The 19,195-nt window shown below is 37.6% G+C and overlaps 1 protein-coding gene across 4 annotated transcripts in view; it reads right to left on the reverse strand.

The window, feature by feature from the left end:
- The window catches only part of shisal1b (shisa like 1b), a 35,167-nt gene extending 16,269 nt beyond the window's left edge, over window positions 1–18,898 (reverse strand). For 2 of the 4 annotated variants that reach the window (XM_041996227.1, XM_041996223.1), the window contains exons 1-2: window positions 18,623–18,889; window positions 777–984 (exon numbers count right to left, since the gene is read on the reverse strand). In XM_041996227.1, coding sequence (XP_041852161.1) covers window positions 777–843 — 67 coding nt within the window. In that variant the 5' untranslated portion in view covers window positions 844–984; window positions 18,623–18,889. Of the gene's footprint in view, window positions 1–776; window positions 985–4,603; window positions 4,660–18,622 lie in introns of those variants that run through there. The other 2 variants (XM_041996224.1, XM_041996226.1) reach the window with 2 other exon arrangements.
- Between the last annotated feature and the right edge of the window lie 297 nt (window positions 18,899–19,195).

The raw sequence follows: 19,195 nt of genomic DNA on the forward strand, positions 1-19,195 counted from the left end.
AAAGATGAAATTCAGTAACAATGCAGATTCACACTCATAGGTATACATATACGCAACATTATTTAAAGAAGTCATTGACTGATCCACATCTCTGGGTATATGAGGGTAGGTATTATAAAGCTGAGGCCAGGATGTCTGAATTTGTCATCAACATCACATTTACATCTGATCACTATGGCTGCTTGCTCAGATCAGTTGTTACACACCTTTCTGACTCTCGCTCTCTCTCTTTGTCCTTTTCTTGACCTATTTAATCATTTTCAGAGTTGAGATGTTTTTGTTTTCCTTGAGCATAATGTGTATCCTATCTCCATCCTATCTCAGAATAATCAGTAAGTCATGGGGGGTTGTGTTGGCGGTGATCTTCTCTATTGCTTCTGGGTTAATAATGTGCTCTTCTCACTGTTTATGCTGTATGGCCTCCTTTAAAAAGCACCCTATGGTTCAGAGGCTTTTTTCTGACAAGTAAAATAACATTGTGGCTGTAAATGTTTTTGCCTTGACTTGAAGTGTCTGGCTCAACTTCTGGCCATCATATGTCAACATTTAACCCCTTCTATCCATTGAACTTTTTTGGATGTGGGTTGTTGCCTGTATTTAGCTCTGGGCACTACTGGCTCACTCTGCAAGGAACTGAAGTCTTTATTTTGGGTCATATAAATGAACCTGCCCTGAAACTCTTGTGACTGACCGCAGGCTCCATAATGAGACAAGTCAGAACTTTTGATGGCCAGGTAGGTGGACTCACTGAAAGGTGGACAGTAAGCTTCACAGACCTGCAGTAGACAGCAGGAGGAAGATGACCGTCAGGACATTAAAGGACTGCCGGCTGGTGATAGTCATCTTCTTGTCCTCATGTGGGAAGAAGGGAGGGAGCAGGAGGGGGGAGAGAGAGGGGGAGTGCTGTTCAGTTTTAGCTGGATGTTGGCATCCTCTGCTTTCTGACAGCTCCTCTCACATGGCTGCTGCTGGAAGTCTGGACTCCTGATGGGAAACAAGACAAAAAGGGGGAGAGAAGATTAAGTTATTTGATTTGGATTTCTGGAAGTTCCACCCATCTCTGTGGACAGCTTGTCTGGCAGTGAGCACCTATGTTTTCTGAAATTCCCAAAGACTTACATAACAGGATCGATGAGCATTCAGTTTGATTGAAAAAGGCAATCTGACAACTGCTAAAAGTAGTGCCAAGCTAGCTCGTTCTAAACTATAAATTCATGTAACTTCAATCAGCAGTGACATAAAAACCACTGACAGGTGAAGAGACTGATCAAGTCATTGCAATGAAACAGTTGGGCTTGGCAGTGATGTGGATGTCCCTCTGCTCAATGCTCAATCTAGCTGAACATTGTTTCTGTAAAACATCACAAGGCAACCGCTTTCTCAGCAGGATAATGTATCCAACAACACTAAAGATTGATTAAGCTTCCACAGGAGGCCCAAATCCACAACACACAGGTCCCAAAGGATTTACAGCCAACATCCCACTGCTAGACAGCACAGAAATCCAAACATTTCCAGATAGCTCCCAGGAAAGAACAGTATGATTTGAGCAAAAATTGCACAAATCCCTCTAAATGCTAGGACACAATTCATTGCATAGAGAATTAAGTTTTCAATTATTAACCAATGGTGAAATAGTTATTTCCTATATAATCCGATTTTCTTCGGCACTCAAAAGTGCATTTTTCCTCTTTAAAAATATTTAGTTAATTGCAAAATTATGAATCCATGAAGCACTGTTAGTTTTTTGCACCGTTGTTGATACTCTAGTCTCATATTTTGAACAGCCTTATAACAGCACTATCAAACAAAAAGGAAAAAGGAAAACGTATGTCAAATATATTTTTCTCATCTTTTGTAAACCAAATGCACAATTTTCACATTATAGTGGTGTCATTTGTTCCAATTAGAACAGAAAGTAAAGCAGAACTGAACAGCCAGTGGATGTGTAAGTTTTAAGTGGACATGATGTCTGTTTATTTATTTTGATCAAATATTTCATGAATAACACACAATCTGCTCCTTCAGCACAGTGTGAAGTTTTGTTTGCAAAGCTGCAGAAGAACACTTTGCTCATAATGCAATGCAGGGGTGCAGGAATTCTTTCTCCACAGTATTACTGTACAGTTACTATTCAAGGCTCTTTCATCGTCATCCATCCACTGATGATAAGTGAGATTAATGGGGTTGTGGCACAATCTGCTTAGACATGCTTGTTTCTGTTCTGGGGCAAATTTGTTCCTCCTAACAGCACCAGACGAAAAAGACTACAGTTGTTACATTTATTTATGCACATTCATTACAAACTCTGTCAATAAACAATTTACATATAGCAATGTTTGTACAAAACTAACCTTGTGTTTGTATGTGTTGACAGTATTAGCCACTTACCATAGGGTATTCCAGGATCTACTGGAATAGAAGACAACAAGGACAGTCTGAACATTTGTTGTTGAAAATCAGAACATCTACACCTCCCATATTTATGAGATGAATTCAAAACTGGTTGAAACTCTGCCTTTGCACTCCTAAACCTTTCAGTGCTTTTGTTCATGTACATGTAGAGAAACTCTCACATCCCTTAGCGCAGGGTGCATGAAAAATATTTCAAAACTTGGCTTCTGAATTATTGAGAAGCCAATGGCAGCTGACAGCAAATAGAAACCACTTATGAAGAGTGACAACAAGAGTGCAGGAGGCCATCATGTTCTTTTTCTTGTGATGAAAAATAAAGCAACAGGGGAACACATGCTGTTTAATGTTGCATCATCAAGCTCTACTTATATTTTGATATTTTTTAAGCTTTTTAATATGGCAAACCTTCGATCACTAATATCCTTTTGGGAGCACATTATAAAGTTTTCAGTCTGTCACATGTATGTTTACAATGTCAACCTCTGAGCAAGGAGACTTCCTCTCTCTAATCTGTTACATATTTTATATGTTAAGAGAATGTTCCCCTTTGCATATAAAAGATGTAACAAAGATAAATATCACACTGAAACTATGGTTTCATTGTAACCTTTGTTCTCAGGTAATGATAATTTGGCATATTTGTGACCTTAATTTACCCTAAGATCAAAGTGTGGTTGTCACGGTGAAGAGGCAGCAAAGTAATATTTAAGGCAGGAGTTTACCAACCAGCTACATGGAAAAATTAATGAACATATTTTATAGAAGAGTTTGGTGTGAATTCAATGCTGATTGTGAGGGAAGGTGTTTGTCTGGACTGATGACTTTGTCTAATAATTTTTGCTCTTATGTTTGAAGAATATCTTGAAAAAAATTATTTGTCGATTAGTAGGATAAATAACAAATATATAATCAACAATGATTATCTTAAGGAAGTGTGTCCAACATGAAGTCATTTCAGGGTCACAGGCAGAAGAATTTTCTACCTTTTTTCTTTTGTTGCCTGACATGATAGTAAAGTGAAAGATATTTATTTTCTGGACTTTCAGATTGTTTAATCAATTCTCACATTGTTTCCTGGAATATTTTGTGGTTATTTGTCACTTTTCCTGTAATTTCAGAGTAAACTGATTAAAAAAATCAAGATAATGATAATAATTGCTGGTTACACATTATTTAAAAGCACACAGTCTGCTTGCCCCTAACAGCATTGATCGATTAAGTTAAACTTGGACAGAAAAAGAATCTCCTTGCTATTTTCACACCATTCACACCTTAGTATTACATGCTCACTGATGCAGCGAACAGCAAGGGTGTTGATTTGACAGTTAAAGATAGTTGCAGTAGCTGGGAGATCCAGACCTTTACATGAAAGATTCTACCTACCTGAACCCAACATACATAAACAGATTTTTAAATTCAGATGATCTGTAAGAAACCTGAGAAAAAAAGAGTATGTTTGTGAATCCATACGTGCAAAAGGCAAGGACACTAAAATATCAGCAGAATTAAGTCCTTATGGGAAAATCTAATGATGTAATAAAAGATCACCATGCAATAAGAGCTGGTAATATATCTGCTACTTTCTGACACAGACAAACCACAGATCATCAGTATTTACAATGGCATACCACTCTAACCACAAGACCAATTAAGACCCCTACCATGTTTTTAGGTTTTCTCACAAGCCCCTTTTATCCCAGCTAAAAGACAACTCCCTCTCGGTTATTGTATGATATATAACCATGTGAGTAGGACTTGGATGAATGCTTAAAAAAAAAATAAATAAATGAACATAATCTGTTCTTGCTTAATTGAACCTCTGTGAGTATACAAATGTGTAGTAAGAAACTAAAGCTATGCAAACACCTTTTAGAATCTGATTTTATCTAAGTTTTTCTGGTAGCCCAAGCTTCGTCTGATTACATTTCTTTTACAAACCAGATATCATGGACTGATTCCACAGTGACCAAACTAGTCCGATACTAAAGACCATATGGAAAGACTGTGTTTGTGGAGCACAGCAGGCTGTGTCTGCTGGAGTCTTTTAAACACATCCTTGATCAAAAATCTGTTCCCTCTTTAGAGTCAAGCAGCAGATGTCCCAGGAGGATTGTTAGACTAGCATTATATATATGTATATATATATATATATATATATATATATATTGAATCTCCTGAATCTCCTTACTTTCCACAGCTGTGATCTTTTACTTAGCGTTTGTACACATCATTCCTCTGTTTCCATTCATTTCCAGAATTACATTATAGTTATACTGCTCTCTATGCCATCAAAGCTGTAAAAGTGCAAGGTTCACAGTGCAGTTCTTGTTTGCAAAGAAGAAGTAAATGTTTGTGGGGTTTGTGTAATGAGCCTGATGGTAGTGAAGCAGAACATGTACTGTGAATACACAGAAGTGCTTGCAGACAGGCAGCATTGTACATGGTGCATAGTTCCCCTGGACTTAAAATAGAACATACAGCCCAGCTGAACAGGCATGCAACACAGATGGAGAGTCTTGCTACTTGATGTTTATATTTAAGATCAAGCTGAAATATACATAAAGAACATGGCAGCACTCTGTTACCCTTACTGAGTAAATGTAACGGCTGTCACAAGCACAAATATGTAAAAAAAAAAAAAACATAGATTGAGGCATCATATATTTGTCTATGTTTCTCTGTATATCCAGAGAAAGGGAGGGAATAGGAAGTGACCAGTTACTGCAGCAACCACTGTGAAACTAACAGCACACTTTTCTTCACAAAGCAGCAGGAGACCCAAATCTGTCAGGGGTTTGATGAGGGGAAAGTGTAGTGGTATTTTTTGGTCTACTTGAAGATTAGACACTGATAAGCTGGGCATGCCTCGTGAACATCTTTTTCCAAGTTTTATTTTTGTCCAGACATTAACTTTAAAAAATATCTGGCATGTTAATTTGCCTTCTAATAATCGCTATCTATTTATTTTGGCTTCTGCTGCTTTTAGTCCTAAGAGATTTTAAGTTTTCAAAGCCACAAAGTTGACTTTACAAGTTCCTCTCTCTACAGGGTAACTTTATTTTAAGAAAAAATATTCAGGCCAGTCTTTTTGAGTATTCATATACCATTTTTTTCCTGTGGAGGACAGATACACTCTCTGTGCCTGTGTCATTATTAGGTTTTCCTCAAAACACACAAATATACTCCCTGTTGCTGTGCCCTTAATCCACATTTATGTACATTATCAATCACCTTAAAACTCAGGAGCTCCTAAGTCAAATTTTGAAGTGGAACTCCTACGTCATACAGGAAGATAAGTAAACATTAGATAAGCGTGAGTCTGTAAATGGGCTTGCATCCAAATACTAATTAACTGCAATTAGCCTTGTGCCTAAATGATGCTCCTTTTGACTGTCATCATAATAAATTGTGTTTCATTTACTTTCGATGACAGAGTTTTACCCAGAAGCCCTTCAGTACTCAATTACAATATGAGTCTGTGTTGGGAAATGCTAAGCCATGGTCTAATGAACATTACTGGCACAGAGGGTTGAATTGTGTGCAGCTAAATAGATAAAGAGCAGCAGTTAAAGGTTTCTGAAAAGCGCCTTTTCAGTCTGCACAAGAAAACATTTAAATGCATTAAAGACATTGAAATATTGGTTTAAAAAGATGGCCCAGGTTGTCTTAGCTAATTTGCATCTGTACAGCTCCTGTTGGTCACGTTGCATTGGAGTAGTTTTCATTTTAGAGGATGTGTGTATCATACAAACATTAGGCACCCAGTATAAATACAAATATCCGTAATTATAAGCAAGAATATTCTTGGCCTTAAAGTACTTTGTGTAATTATTAGGTGCTGGTAGTTTCAATTTTCATTGTCCATTGTGCTATTTGTCACGAGGCTTTCCATCATGTTAATTTGTTTAGTTTATTGTCCTTTATTTAAGGTTTAACCGGTGATTTTCTAATTAATTTATCCTGAAGAACTTTTGTCTTCTGCAGTTCTGCCATGACGATCAATGCTTTACCATGATTACCGTTTATCTCAATAAAGCAACCCTTTACAGGAAAGAAACACTCACAAATTCACATTTTCTTTTGTTGATTTTATGATGGATCTGAATGTAAGTCCAGCTCTTAAGAGAAAGTTGGTGAATGTGCAGCACAACATGTGTTAAAGGTTGTGGATAACACAAGGCATTACGTTTTCCTCTACTATAACATATATAATTTATGTCCTCTGTGAATCATTCATCTAGTTCCCTTTAAACTCTAGCTGCTTGGTTGATGATGTGAGAATGACAGAGTGAATTCAGATCATATGTGTTCATCATAAGCACTGCAGAGATATATTGATGTAGAGTCAGCATCGATCGATATTTGGCTTGTCGACCATTATTGGATCATTAGTAAATAGAATAACACTGACTGATGGCAGTGGCTGAAATTTATTCGATGTGTCTTAGCTGTGTTGCATTGATTTTGCCCTGAAACGGACAAGATTGATTTTACATTTAATTTAGCTAAGCACAAAAACAACAACAACAAAAAGTGTAGCCCATATAAGCGACAAAAAGTCATTGAGTTGGCAATGCTTTAACATGCTAATAAGTTTACTTTGAATAAAAAAGAAAACAAAAACAGAACAACAAAAACATCTTTTCATGAGAATGTTTATAAGAAGGATGGTTTCAAGATTTGTTTTTGCTAAATTTAAACATATTTAAAAATTGAATAATGGGCTAAAATAGTCTTTTTAATAATGCATATTTAAATATTTCCCTGTCATTAAATTAAAGATAAAAAATGATCAGTATATGCCTTTGTTGTTAAACCTTTTAAAATTAGCACCAGTATTGACCCAGGATATAAAAATCCCCACTTTGTAGCTTATTAAACATCTTTAGGAGTCCTGCTTTAAATGATTTAGATGTATTTTAGCTATTTTCAGATAAATTTTAAATAATCATTTTAATACAAGCAAAGTCTTGTTCATACACAAGAAACTCAGTTAAAATAAGACAGTTCTGAATTCAATGAATCATTCAGATGCATCTTGAACCACTCACCATAAATGTCTCTGTGTTTTTTTAAGTGGTGCCTCTTCACAACAAACTGATGAAGCACAGCCAGGGTAATAACTGCTCAAGCATTTGTGCTGTATCACTGTGACTGCACAGCTGGGGAACGCAACATAAATTTGATTGATGAGTGAACATAAGTTCTCCTTAGGTTTACATGATGCTGAATAAATTTTCCAGATTAAATATTCTAAATAAAGCCTAAAGACAGAGGCAGCAGAAACATGTTTTTGTCTTGTGAGTTGATGTCGCCCAGGAGATATCCACATCACAGGGAAGAATGTAGCACCTTCTAATTAGCACCCACAACATATTATACAGCAAATTAATACAGTCAAGCTTTAACAAAAAATAAAGACAAAGGAAGAAAAACACAGCAGGGTTGCCATTGAGCTTGTTGGACAGTGTTTTGGTCAGTTTAGCAGCATAATGAGCTCAGCTATTTTGCAGTGCAGCTACCTTGCTGCATGTGTGGTCTATTTCTGTTTTTGACCTGATACTTGTCTGTCAGCTCAACACAAGAAGAAGAAGAAGAAGTGTAATCAAACCTACATCTGCTGCAGGCACGCTCTGTCACTACCTACTGAGAGCTGTCATGCTGATGCAACCACTCTGCCTTGTACATTAATTTAGTCTCACATCCTTAATTCATCACCAGTGTGGACCATAGAGGCAGATTGGGAAGTTAGAGTTATGCCCAACAGGGCATTTGACCGGAATTATACCTCAGGTTATTGGCTGTGTGTTCAGCTTTGCCTATTTAACTTGTTTAAGCCACTACTGTAGGAAGACTTTTAGTTAATATTCTTCAGAGGGTAATATAAGCAACCGTCTGAAAATGCACCCCCCCCCCTGCCCCAGTAGTTACTTAGAGATCTGAGCATTGCTCATTTCAACTCAGTAAACTGCTGCAGCTTCATTTCAAGCAGAAAAAACAATTAATATCACAACTATGTAACAACATTTGTTTATGCTGGCATCTTGACCAGGATTCACTAGAAGAAATCTCAATGGGATCTTCCTGGTTAAATAAAGGAAATAAAATAATCCAAACTCTGTGAAGTCTTGAGCTTCAACCCTACGCAGAAACAATGAGTATAGTCATTATAACAAGCCAACGTCCAGCATATAAAAAATAGTCTTTTCCAGAAGAATTTAAGACAAGGTGATTCTTTCATCAGAACTTTTTGCATGGCAGAAAATATATGCATAGAGAGAGAAACAGCTAATGAGACAGCTAATCAGACAGCTACTGGAGACTAATAAGTTGAATTCATTATACAATCAAGGTCTGAAAGTCAGCTGGGGGATGTGAATTCTTGGAACCCCATCTGACATGATGCAAATCTACAATGTCTTGTTTCCAAGGGATGCTAGAAAATAAATCCAGCTCACTTGATACTGCCTTTGCAACAGATTAGACATAAAATTTTATTTATCAGTGATGCTTTGCTTCTGTCTCTTCTGAACCAAAATGATTGATTAATAAATTTATTGGTTGGCTGTAAATTGAGTGCAAGATACAATTAATAATTAAGCTATCAGGCAAAACTGACAAACATTTGTGTTTTTGAAATAGTGCTTTCTTCTGTTTGATGTTTTGCGTATTGAATATCTTTCAGAGCTTTCCTTTTATTTTTATTTTTATTTAATTTAACCTTTTATTTGATCACAAAATAAAAGGTTTTGGTTTATCTATGTGACGGTTGGACTTAAGATGATTTTCAATGTTCACTTTAACAAAAAAATGCAATAAATACACCTCTAACCTTGGAAATAGTGAAACATACATTAGTAAAAATCATGGCAGAGAAAGTTGAATGGGCTTTTTTTTCTCTTGCATGACATTTTATAGAATGAGAATTCGTTGATTCGCTGATTGATTTTTTCTATAGCTGACTGATTAGTTATAACAATAAAATGAAGATCATCTCCAGTCTTTCTACTGATTTGTGCCTGTTGTCTCTTTGTAGCATTTCTGACACATTTCTCAGTCAAAGAGCAGTTGTTGTGGTGAAGTTGCTTCCAAAGCCACAGAAGGTCTGTCAGGGCTTTTTCTGTAGAAATTCCCAACCCATTTTGAACCACTGCAAGCAGCAAAGGTCTCATCTGTCAACGCATCAGGGCTTTACCACTCATAGTCAGTTTGCTGTGGAAGTGGGTCTGTGACTCATGCAGAATAAGTGGACATGTTTTGGCTTTGGGGTTTGGAAGACATGTCCTGGGGACCTTTGGTGTGTGTGATGCAGACAGACATGACTGTATAATCCTGGAACAAGCCAGCATTGTTTGTTTAGATTTGCTTTAACACCCCGCTCTGGGCTCATTTGGTTTCTCTTGGAAATGTTCCCTGTTATCATCTGCTGACCCTGGATTTAAAATAACTTCTACATGCAGACCAATAGTCCAGTGGGAATTTAAAAAATGAAAAAGAAAATATGAGAGAGTAATGCATGACAAACTGCTAAAATATATTGGTTTGATTTTCCTTTTTATCTCATAGGCTCGGATTTTGCTGGTTTGTGCAGACAGCAAAGACAAGGAGAAAACTCGTCACTAGAAGCTGCCCTTTGCAAGTTCTTTTTATTTACAAGCCTGGAATCATGATGATGATGTTTATTTTGGGTTTTGTGTAAGGTTACACCTCAGAAATCCATAACAAAAAAACCTGGGTTTTGTGATTTTAAATGGAATTTTATGCAAAGGGTGCTCAAGGACTGCTTTAATTCTGGAGACAGTGTGTTTAACAGATAGACAGAACATAAGCTGTTTGAGCTTATGCTATATTTTTCCCTCTTCTTGCCAAGAGATTGCAAAAGAAATAATGACTGATTGCTCTTTTGCTACATTATACCAGCACAAAATCTGAGATAAATCTAAGACAAGGCAGGAAAATCTCTTTAAATCCTTCTAGGAAGACAGTCTTAGCAGAGATATTGCTGAACCAATGTGGGAACTAAAGGACTAGACATCAGCGCAATAAACTTTAAGGAAGTTTTGATCATTGCCTTAAGGTTGGTGTGTGATGGTCTTGCAGTCCACTACCAACAGTGTGTTGCCAAAATACGTTGCAAACACCTTTACAATAGTTATGTTGGTCATTTCAATCTGCAGCATTTGCAAGCAAAAGAAAAATCAATGGAAAAGTTTTAATCAGCAGTGACTTTTAGAAGCAAGTTTGTCCCAAAAGTATAGCACATTGAGAGGTTTGCCATCAGTTAACCCTCCTAATCAAAGATCTGTCTCCACGCTCTAGTTCAAACCTCATGCAGCTTAGCCCTAAATAGCCTTTATAGATGCATTGTAGAATTAGAAAGCTCTTGAACACCTCAAGGTCTCAAAGGTCACAGAGTTAAGCCTTCATAGACAACCTTATAACATAGAGCCAAGGAACACTCAGATGATATAATACTCCCTTCTGCTCATCATCCAAATGCTAATGGTGTTTTGGCAGCCAGTTTATACAGCCTGTTAAAAGAAAATCTTAAAATGCAAGATGCAAGAAGTTGGGCCGTTCCAGCGATTATTAGTGAAAGTGTTGGTTGACTAGCCATCACAGTGGGATTGCACCTCATTAATGAGGCTGTCCTAGTTTTGACCCACAGTGAGTGAACTCACCGCAATTTTGTGGGCCCTCTGTGAATAATAACTTCCTGTTATGTCCTGAAGTGCTCCCTGAAAGCCAGTGAGTTCAACTGTAAGCTATTATATTATAACTGTGAGCTAAAATTGCTCATATTTGTACAGAAAGGTTTTGTGGCGCTGACTTGAAATACAAAATGTTTTTTTCATTGTCAATATGAACAAAAGCAGTTACCTGCAGTTTTTCACTGATAACATGTGGATGTGATTATTTTTTATATTGAATATATCAGTCATTATAGGAAAGAAGGATTATAGTGAGGGACATTACATTAAATGGTGAATCAAAAATGATAGTCATTGAGCCCATAATGACTCATGGATTAAAGTGAGGCTTTATATAATTTATAATCTCTGTGGCCATGGTGAACACATGCATGTGTAATGCTACAGGATAGAGAAATTTTTACAGACATGCAGCTGACACCCAGTTTTGTAAATGTGTGTCACTGTTTAAGCTTAGTGTTAGCTGGCTTAAGAGACGACGTCCAACTCCCACACACACTCACACAGCTTTTGTCGACATTCATTCTTTTCTGCTTTGTACCAATGACAGTGTCACTTTTATTCTCTAATACAAAATGCTTTCCAAAACTGAATAGAGAAAACAGACGGGTGCTTTGTTCGAAGAGTGAAAACGACAAACTCCAGAGATTTGTACATGACTACTCATCCAGCAAATTTTATAAGCTTTAGAACCACTTTAAATCCTCACACCTTGTTCCAGGAATAGCAACAGCAGTCAATGTCCACAAAACAAGAGAAGGCTATAAGGAGATACATGTGATGAAAATCATCGCTGTCTAGTTAGAGTTTGAAAGAGAAATCAAAGATAAAATTGTTAACAGGTCAAAACAATCCTCAAAGGAATAACTTCAGACTCACAAGCGATGATAAACTGTTTTGCTGTGTAGTGACACCTGAAGCGACACTGTGGATTTCTGCAGAAGGAAAACCTTCCTGTGTGTTCACCACAAAGTTCACTATAACATCAACATAACTTTCAAACAAGCCTGGTGCATTTAAAGCATGATTTATTGTCTGAAAAATAATAAATGTTTTGGATGCAAGAAGCAGATATCTCTGAAAAACAAAAGGAGCAGGATTTTATAAGAACGCCTCTTCAGCTATAAAGCATGGGGTGAGTTGATCCTGCTTTGGGTTCATGATGCAGCCAGGGGACAAGGAAATATGCCACAGAAGAATATATTAAACCACAGAATTCTTAAAGTCAAAGATGCATATGCTACCTTAAAATACAAAAGAAAAAAAAAGCAATGTTTAGCTTTTTGTTAGGCCATGGTCGTGTTTTGCTATTTTATTGGTTCAGTTACAAATTTTGACTGGAGGTGCCCAAACATTTGCAATTCATTTGCATTGCATTCCCACTTTCCCCACCAGCTATGCTCCTTATATCTGGTGATAACAGCTTTTCTACATGTTGCAAGGCTTAGCCAAAGTGACAGAGGTACTTCTGCACCTCCAGCCCAGTATTCAGCAGCCAGTGTCAGAAATAAACATTTAACCCTTCCTTCACTTCCAACACATCAAAGTTGTTAATACGTCACAGCTGCTCCCTCACTGTCAAACACGTGTTTTTACATGGAAGTGGCTCTGCTTGTGTTTTGAATGGCTGATGTTATACGAGACTAATTTAATTTCTTCTGAGAAACCAAAGCATCTTCAGTAAAACTGTAAGATTCAAACACAGCAAGATTTTCTTTCATGGGGATCTGTCTTCTTTTCTTTCTGTTTAAACCATATTGTATATACATCCCTCTCTCTCTACTCCACTTCTAAACCAACTCAAGACAAATTAGCTTAAAAGCAGATTTTCATTAGTTGTGAAAGATGTGTTTTTATGTGGCTGCAAATGCAGTCTGTTAAGAAACCTCTCTCATCTTGCAGTTTACAAGTTAAAATAAGCTACATCTGCTGCACAGTGACTTTAAATCCTCATACATTTTGTGGAAGTAAATATACAAGGCTTTCTTACAACCTCAGAATCTAAATGTTTAATTCTGAAAACAGGCTTGGTTAGATTTCTTTAAACTACAGGCTGTAATATCTGCTTCCTCATGTCTGTTTATCAGAGATTGAACATGTGATAGAATAATTGTCTTATACAAAACTGACATTTTGTATAAGATGTGACAAAAGGCTATTACATTGATCACAACAAGTGTCCACATGTCACATAACACTGGTGTGATGAAATGCAACAAGTCTCCCTGACATTAGGTACAAATCGAAACAGCATCCAGACAGCATGGATTAAGCATGCTCTAGCCACAAGTTCACCAAATAATGAGAAATGATAAATGTGAGTATGTCAATTATATGATTAGGGTTTTTTTTTTTTTGTCCTTTCTTTCTTTTTTTTAATTCACCTTTGGGAAAATCACCTTTAGAAAAAGCAGCTTATTGTCTATCTTGTGTGGGGGAATTAACAAGCACAGGATCTAATTTGCATAATATTTTCACCCAAGTAAATATTTTCCCAATCCCCGATTTCCCCAAACATTTGTCTGTCCTCCTGTGATGGATCATTAATGTATGATTTAACTGTTTACGCTGGGTTAATGCTCAAAGGAGTCAAGGTCATTTCTCATCTCTTTTGTGTTAACCACAGATACAGACACATAAATACACAAAGCAAATGCTTATTAATATGCCAAAGACCCACTGGGTGAACCTTCGTCTGACTGCAAGCAGCTTGTCTGTCATTTCATTATTCCTTTAGCCTCTGATTTCAGTTGCTGCACAAAAGCAGGAAATGCTCTGATGCCAAATGCCTCCGCCCTTTCAATGGAAACAAAGAAAAGAAAATACACAGTAAGACCTCTCTGAGCATTGCACAGACATTTAAATGAGGATGTTGAAAGCAACACAGCGAGACACGTTAATATAATAAAAAGCATTTCATGGAATGTTTTATCAGAGCAAAAAGTACAAACTTATTTGTGTTTTGACTTGTATGGCGGTTGAGAACAAAAGCGTTACAGAATGCCCAAAGGGGTGATGTATAACATGACCACGTGGAGTCAGTAACTGATATGAGCACTGACAGTGTAATGGGGCCGCTGGCTTTCAGCTGGCTCCTAATGGTTACAGCACTGGTGAATGATGAAAGAAACGCTTGCAGCTAATGAGTAGGGATGGTGTGTTGCACTAAAAGCTTAAACTAGATTATTATCTATTCACTGGAATCTGATATGGAGGGAATCAGCATCAGTATTTTATGAGGAACCTGCACCCATCAGCCTCTTCATCTTACTTTTTTTGTTCCTTACACCACACAAGAATACATAAAATTATGTACATCCAAACAGACCTATATCCTCACTGACACAATAGTAAAAACATGCATGTGGGAAATAATGAAACCTGAAGTACACATATAAAAACTTGTATACTTACACTTTCACACACATACACACACTTACACACAAGAAGCCAAGGACAGAGGAGCCCGGTGTGAACCCTCCGGAGAGAGATGTCATGATGACAGAACAGATAAACCAAATGAATGCAGAGTTTTCAGCACAGCAAATCAGAAAACAAGACACCTCACTCACTGAGCGACTGCATGCTGCTGTCTATTTTGGGGATGGAGAATGTAATTATTTGACTGCCATTGCTGCCGATAGTGTTATTAATCAGTTATATTCTCAGTTGGAACCTGTTCAATATGATTTTTTTTGGAGTGGAGGATGGTGGATGACAGGATACAGTGCTTTCTGAACATATACATACAGATAAAAGCTTTTGTTCTCCTCAGATATGCAAGCAGAAGCAGGTCAAAGCTGGACCTTCTGGCTTTGGAACTGAATTTTTATTGTCTGAATAAAAGAAATCTAAAAAGCAGAAAAACACAAAGATTGTGCAATTCTTTAAGAAACATTAGAGGAAGTGTCCTAAGCGCTTTTGAAATCTACCTTGAAGGAGGTGGTCTGAGTTGTTTTGTGTTGAGGTATGGTAGTGTCTTCAGTCCGAATGTAATTAAGATTCATAATGAAAGAAAGTCCTTGTGCTCATATGACGATAATACCATTAAAAGCACACTTTGTCAGTGAAATAGTGATAAAAATCCTCTGCAGATCATATAAGGTAAGGGTAATGCTCTGATCCAGTGAAATCCTTTGCATATGCAGGAAACATCATGTTCATCTTGTACATTACATTCAGGTTTCAAACTATTGGTGAGGCACAAGCTATCTTAACAACCTCATTTCTTGCACATTTGGGCACAGACAACATCAAGTTAAAGTAATATAAAAGAAAATAATTAGTTACAGCAATTACAATGACTACATTGAATTTTGTTACATTTTTTGGTGGCTTGTACAGCACATGTGATCCATCCATCTGCCCTCACACAGGCACCAACATGAACTGCAGTTACACTTTGATAAGAAAAATAATTATGGAAATGAACTGCAGGTCAAAACAGCAATAAATATGTTAAAAGTAAACAAGCTTCCAAGGGGCAAAAGGAAGAATAGAAAAAAAATGAACTGATTATAATTCAAAGTAAAAACCAGAGTTTACACGTTCGGTCCTCGTTGCTTGTTCATGTATATCAAAGCAATCAACAGGACTATGTCGTCCTCTAAAAAATGGTAACATGTCTGTTTTGCATTAAATAAAACTGTTGCACCTGCTCAGAAGCTGAAAATGACTTTTTGAAGGCTACAAAAATATCACATGCCTGTTTTTTTTTTTTTTTTTTCCAAGTGTCCCATTCATGTTTTGTATCACACAGAAGTTCTACAAAGGTGATAATGCAGTTACTGAATGTTACAATTCACTTACAAAGCATTGGACAGAGGTGTTACGCCTGTCTTTTATCTATTACTTCTGGAGCAACACATCTGCACTATGTGGCCAATGAGGAGTATTGACACTACAGTATAATACACATTTGACTGTGAGATTGATCTGAGATTATACAGAGATGCTGCTCTTTAAAATCAAGTCAGAATATGTGTTATGTGTGTATCTGTTGTGTTTATGTTTTATTTGTGGATTAAAAAATGTTTATAGACATTATATTTAGCACCTGGTTAGTTCTGACATGCTGCCTACAAGTGATGGCTCACACAGACTGATGAGCACCATGTTTGTTTGTTTTATATACCCAGTCTATTTTGCATTAATAATAAATATTAATTTTGCTGTTGACATTTGTGTCTGTTAAATGTGAGATGGAGTGAGGACATGCTTTAATTGCAACATGAGCTGAGATGGACTTTCTGCTTGTGCTTGCTCCCACAAAACTCCCTTTCTCTTCTCTCTGATATCTCGAGATGTATTACTTGATTGGTTGTATTGTGATGATCACAGTTCAAAAAGTACCTTTTAAGAAAGCTAAAAGTTTTTTTTTTTTTTTTTTTTTTGTTGCTTTAACTGACTGATGATACAAACCACAATCTTCTAGCGTATAATGATAATGTGTTGTATTCATGTAAATACTCCACCCCTGACTTTTACCTTTGGGATTCAGGAATTAAAAGTTCATATTTTTCTGCCAAAAGTTTGCTTGCATCTGATTGTTTGCTGCCAACTACTCAGCAGTCGCAAGAGAAGTCGGATCATTTGTTCTTAATTTGAAATGCTCCTCTCTTGAAATTTTTTAACCTTGAGGGCTTCTAGCAAGCAACCAGTCACGATGCCTCTCCTTGTTCTACTTCCCCTCATGTAGGTGTGTATAAGCTGTACGTGTTATTTTGCCTCTGTGCATGGATATTTGTATTTGTGTGCATACCAGACGTAATGGAAGTGTAAATGTGAGCACTACCAAAGGCACATCAATGCAATCTCAGTTTACTGACTCCTGGTTGGAAAAGTCAGCTAGTCACACTGGACTCACAATAACTGTCCCTGTGAGACACAGCACAGTGTTGCGTGTAGGTGTGTGTATGTATTAGGCAGGGTGACACAGGAAACAGTCCTCAGCTAATAACTGATTGCAGTACCCTTCTGTGCTGACCTCACTTACGTTCAATCACTCCTGCAGAGAAAACCATGACATCAAGCCCAGACTAAACACAAAATAAGCATAAACATTTCACTAACTTACTGCTGGATGATCCTTTTAAAAACAAATTTTTCATTCTAGAGTTGTATGTATAAACACATTCAGCTGAATGGAGACCAACATTTTCCTGTCACTAAAAGGAATAGATTGGTTTATGCAGTATCTCTACTTTTGTGTCAAAACACTCTCAATCCAGGATAATTACTTCACAATGTGTCCCCTTGTTTACATTAAGAACCCAATAATCTGCTCCTGGCCCTCCTCTTGTTTTGAACCAAACTGCTCCTCAAACCAATGAAGAATACTAAGAGAACTTTGCAGTTCATCAATGCACTTATGTCTGTTTCAAAGGCCTTTGTTGTCAGCAGCCAGAGGCCAACCTTCGCTTCTCCTGTTATCTTATCTGCACTAAAAAAAAAATGGCTGCAGGAAGGCTTTGTGATAAATAGCTAGCAGAGTAGGTCTTTGTTGGTTTCAAGGAGATTTATTCAGTCAAACACTCTGAATAAACACAGCCTGAACAAAGGCAGAGTCTTTGAGAGGGCCTTTTTTATTGTGTAAATTGCAAAAGTGCTTCTTCTTTCTAGTTCATTCACGGATGTGCAAGGAGACCATGATACTTTTATTTCCAGCTCTTTGTTTGACAAGATTAAAGAGTGAATCATTTCTTTGACTTAGAATAATTAAAGGTGAATGCTCATCAAAGCGTCTCTGTGCACCAATATGTACATTTGAACACACAAGCCACACACAAAGCACAAAGACACACTTTTCTATGCACTCACTGTTTAAAGTGCACACACACTTGAACAATGCTTGCTGCCGTGCAAAATCATAAAAGCTCACAACTACTGCCCCTAGGCCACTTTTCGCACAGACACACAGGCGGGAGCAGAATTTTCACAGGGGAACAGGCTTTTGTGTGAATGAACAAAGGGAATTTCCTTCCTCCTCTGCTCATCTCACTCCGAAGCCTATCATATGCCACCGTGCGTCTCCCACACGCCTGTTTCTAAGTTACCGGCAGCGTCGGCTGCCAATCCCGCTTAATTGCCTCCTGTGTAAAGTGACAGCTTATGAGCAGCAATGAGAGCGAGCTGTCCTCGCCTTTCCCTGCAGATCACTCTCTGCTACTTTGCCAAGGGAGAGATTCCACCTGAGAATTATTCTGTGTCCCTCTGGGAAATTAAACAGTAGTGTTGACTTGGAGTGAAACTTCAGTAACCAACCTGGAGACCAGAGAAATATCACTAAAATATTACAAAAGGATCTATCAATTTTTTTAGAAAGGGGTTCTTAATTTAGAAAAGCCGCTCTGTGAGCATAATAAATTGAAACCTTAAGTGTACTATAAGCTTATGAATATGAAATCTTTTGAATAAAAAATAAAGTAAACAACATTTTAAGAAAGAATAACAGCAGATACTGTTTGTTTAAAGCATAAGCAGCATTCCTTACTAACCTTGTTCTATCGTGAAGAAAAAGAAACGATCTTCTGGTTCTCTGCTGCTCGTAGAATTTACCACCCTGTTGCTCCTTCTTCTCTCTTCCTTTGTTGTGTCTCCCTCACAAATAGATCCTCCTCATCTTCAGAGCTGGGGCTGAAATTAACAGCCAATGAGGCAAGCCAGGCGGTAGAGAGAGAAAACAGACCAGAGAAGAGAAGAAACACACTCTTCTCACCCCTGAGTCCTCCTTGGCAGTGTTTCCCCATCCGTCAGAGCACAGCGACTGCAAGTGTGTGTGTGCGAAAGAGAGAGAGCGACTGAGAGATGAAATGATTCTAAGTGGGCGAGTGAGAGAGGGAGTGAGAGAGGGAGGGAGCGAAAGCTTGAACGCAAGCACTGGAGGGTGAGCCTCTGTACAGTATGAGCTCCTGTTTATCTCTCCGTCTGTCTCCTGTGCATTCCTTCCCGGGAGAAGCCACAGGGTCAGCCGCTTCTACAGTAACTAGAATCGGTTTCCTCCTGAGGGAAAAGATTTCCTGTTAGTTCTCCACTCAACTTTCCCCATGGGTGAACTTGCCCTTGAGTTT

This window comes from Melanotaenia boesemani, chromosome 10 (genome assembly GCF_017639745.1).
Source record: "Melanotaenia boesemani isolate fMelBoe1 chromosome 10, fMelBoe1.pri, whole genome shotgun sequence".
In the NCBI taxonomy this organism is placed as follows: Eukaryota; Metazoa; Chordata; class Actinopteri; order Atheriniformes; family Melanotaeniidae; genus Melanotaenia; species Melanotaenia boesemani.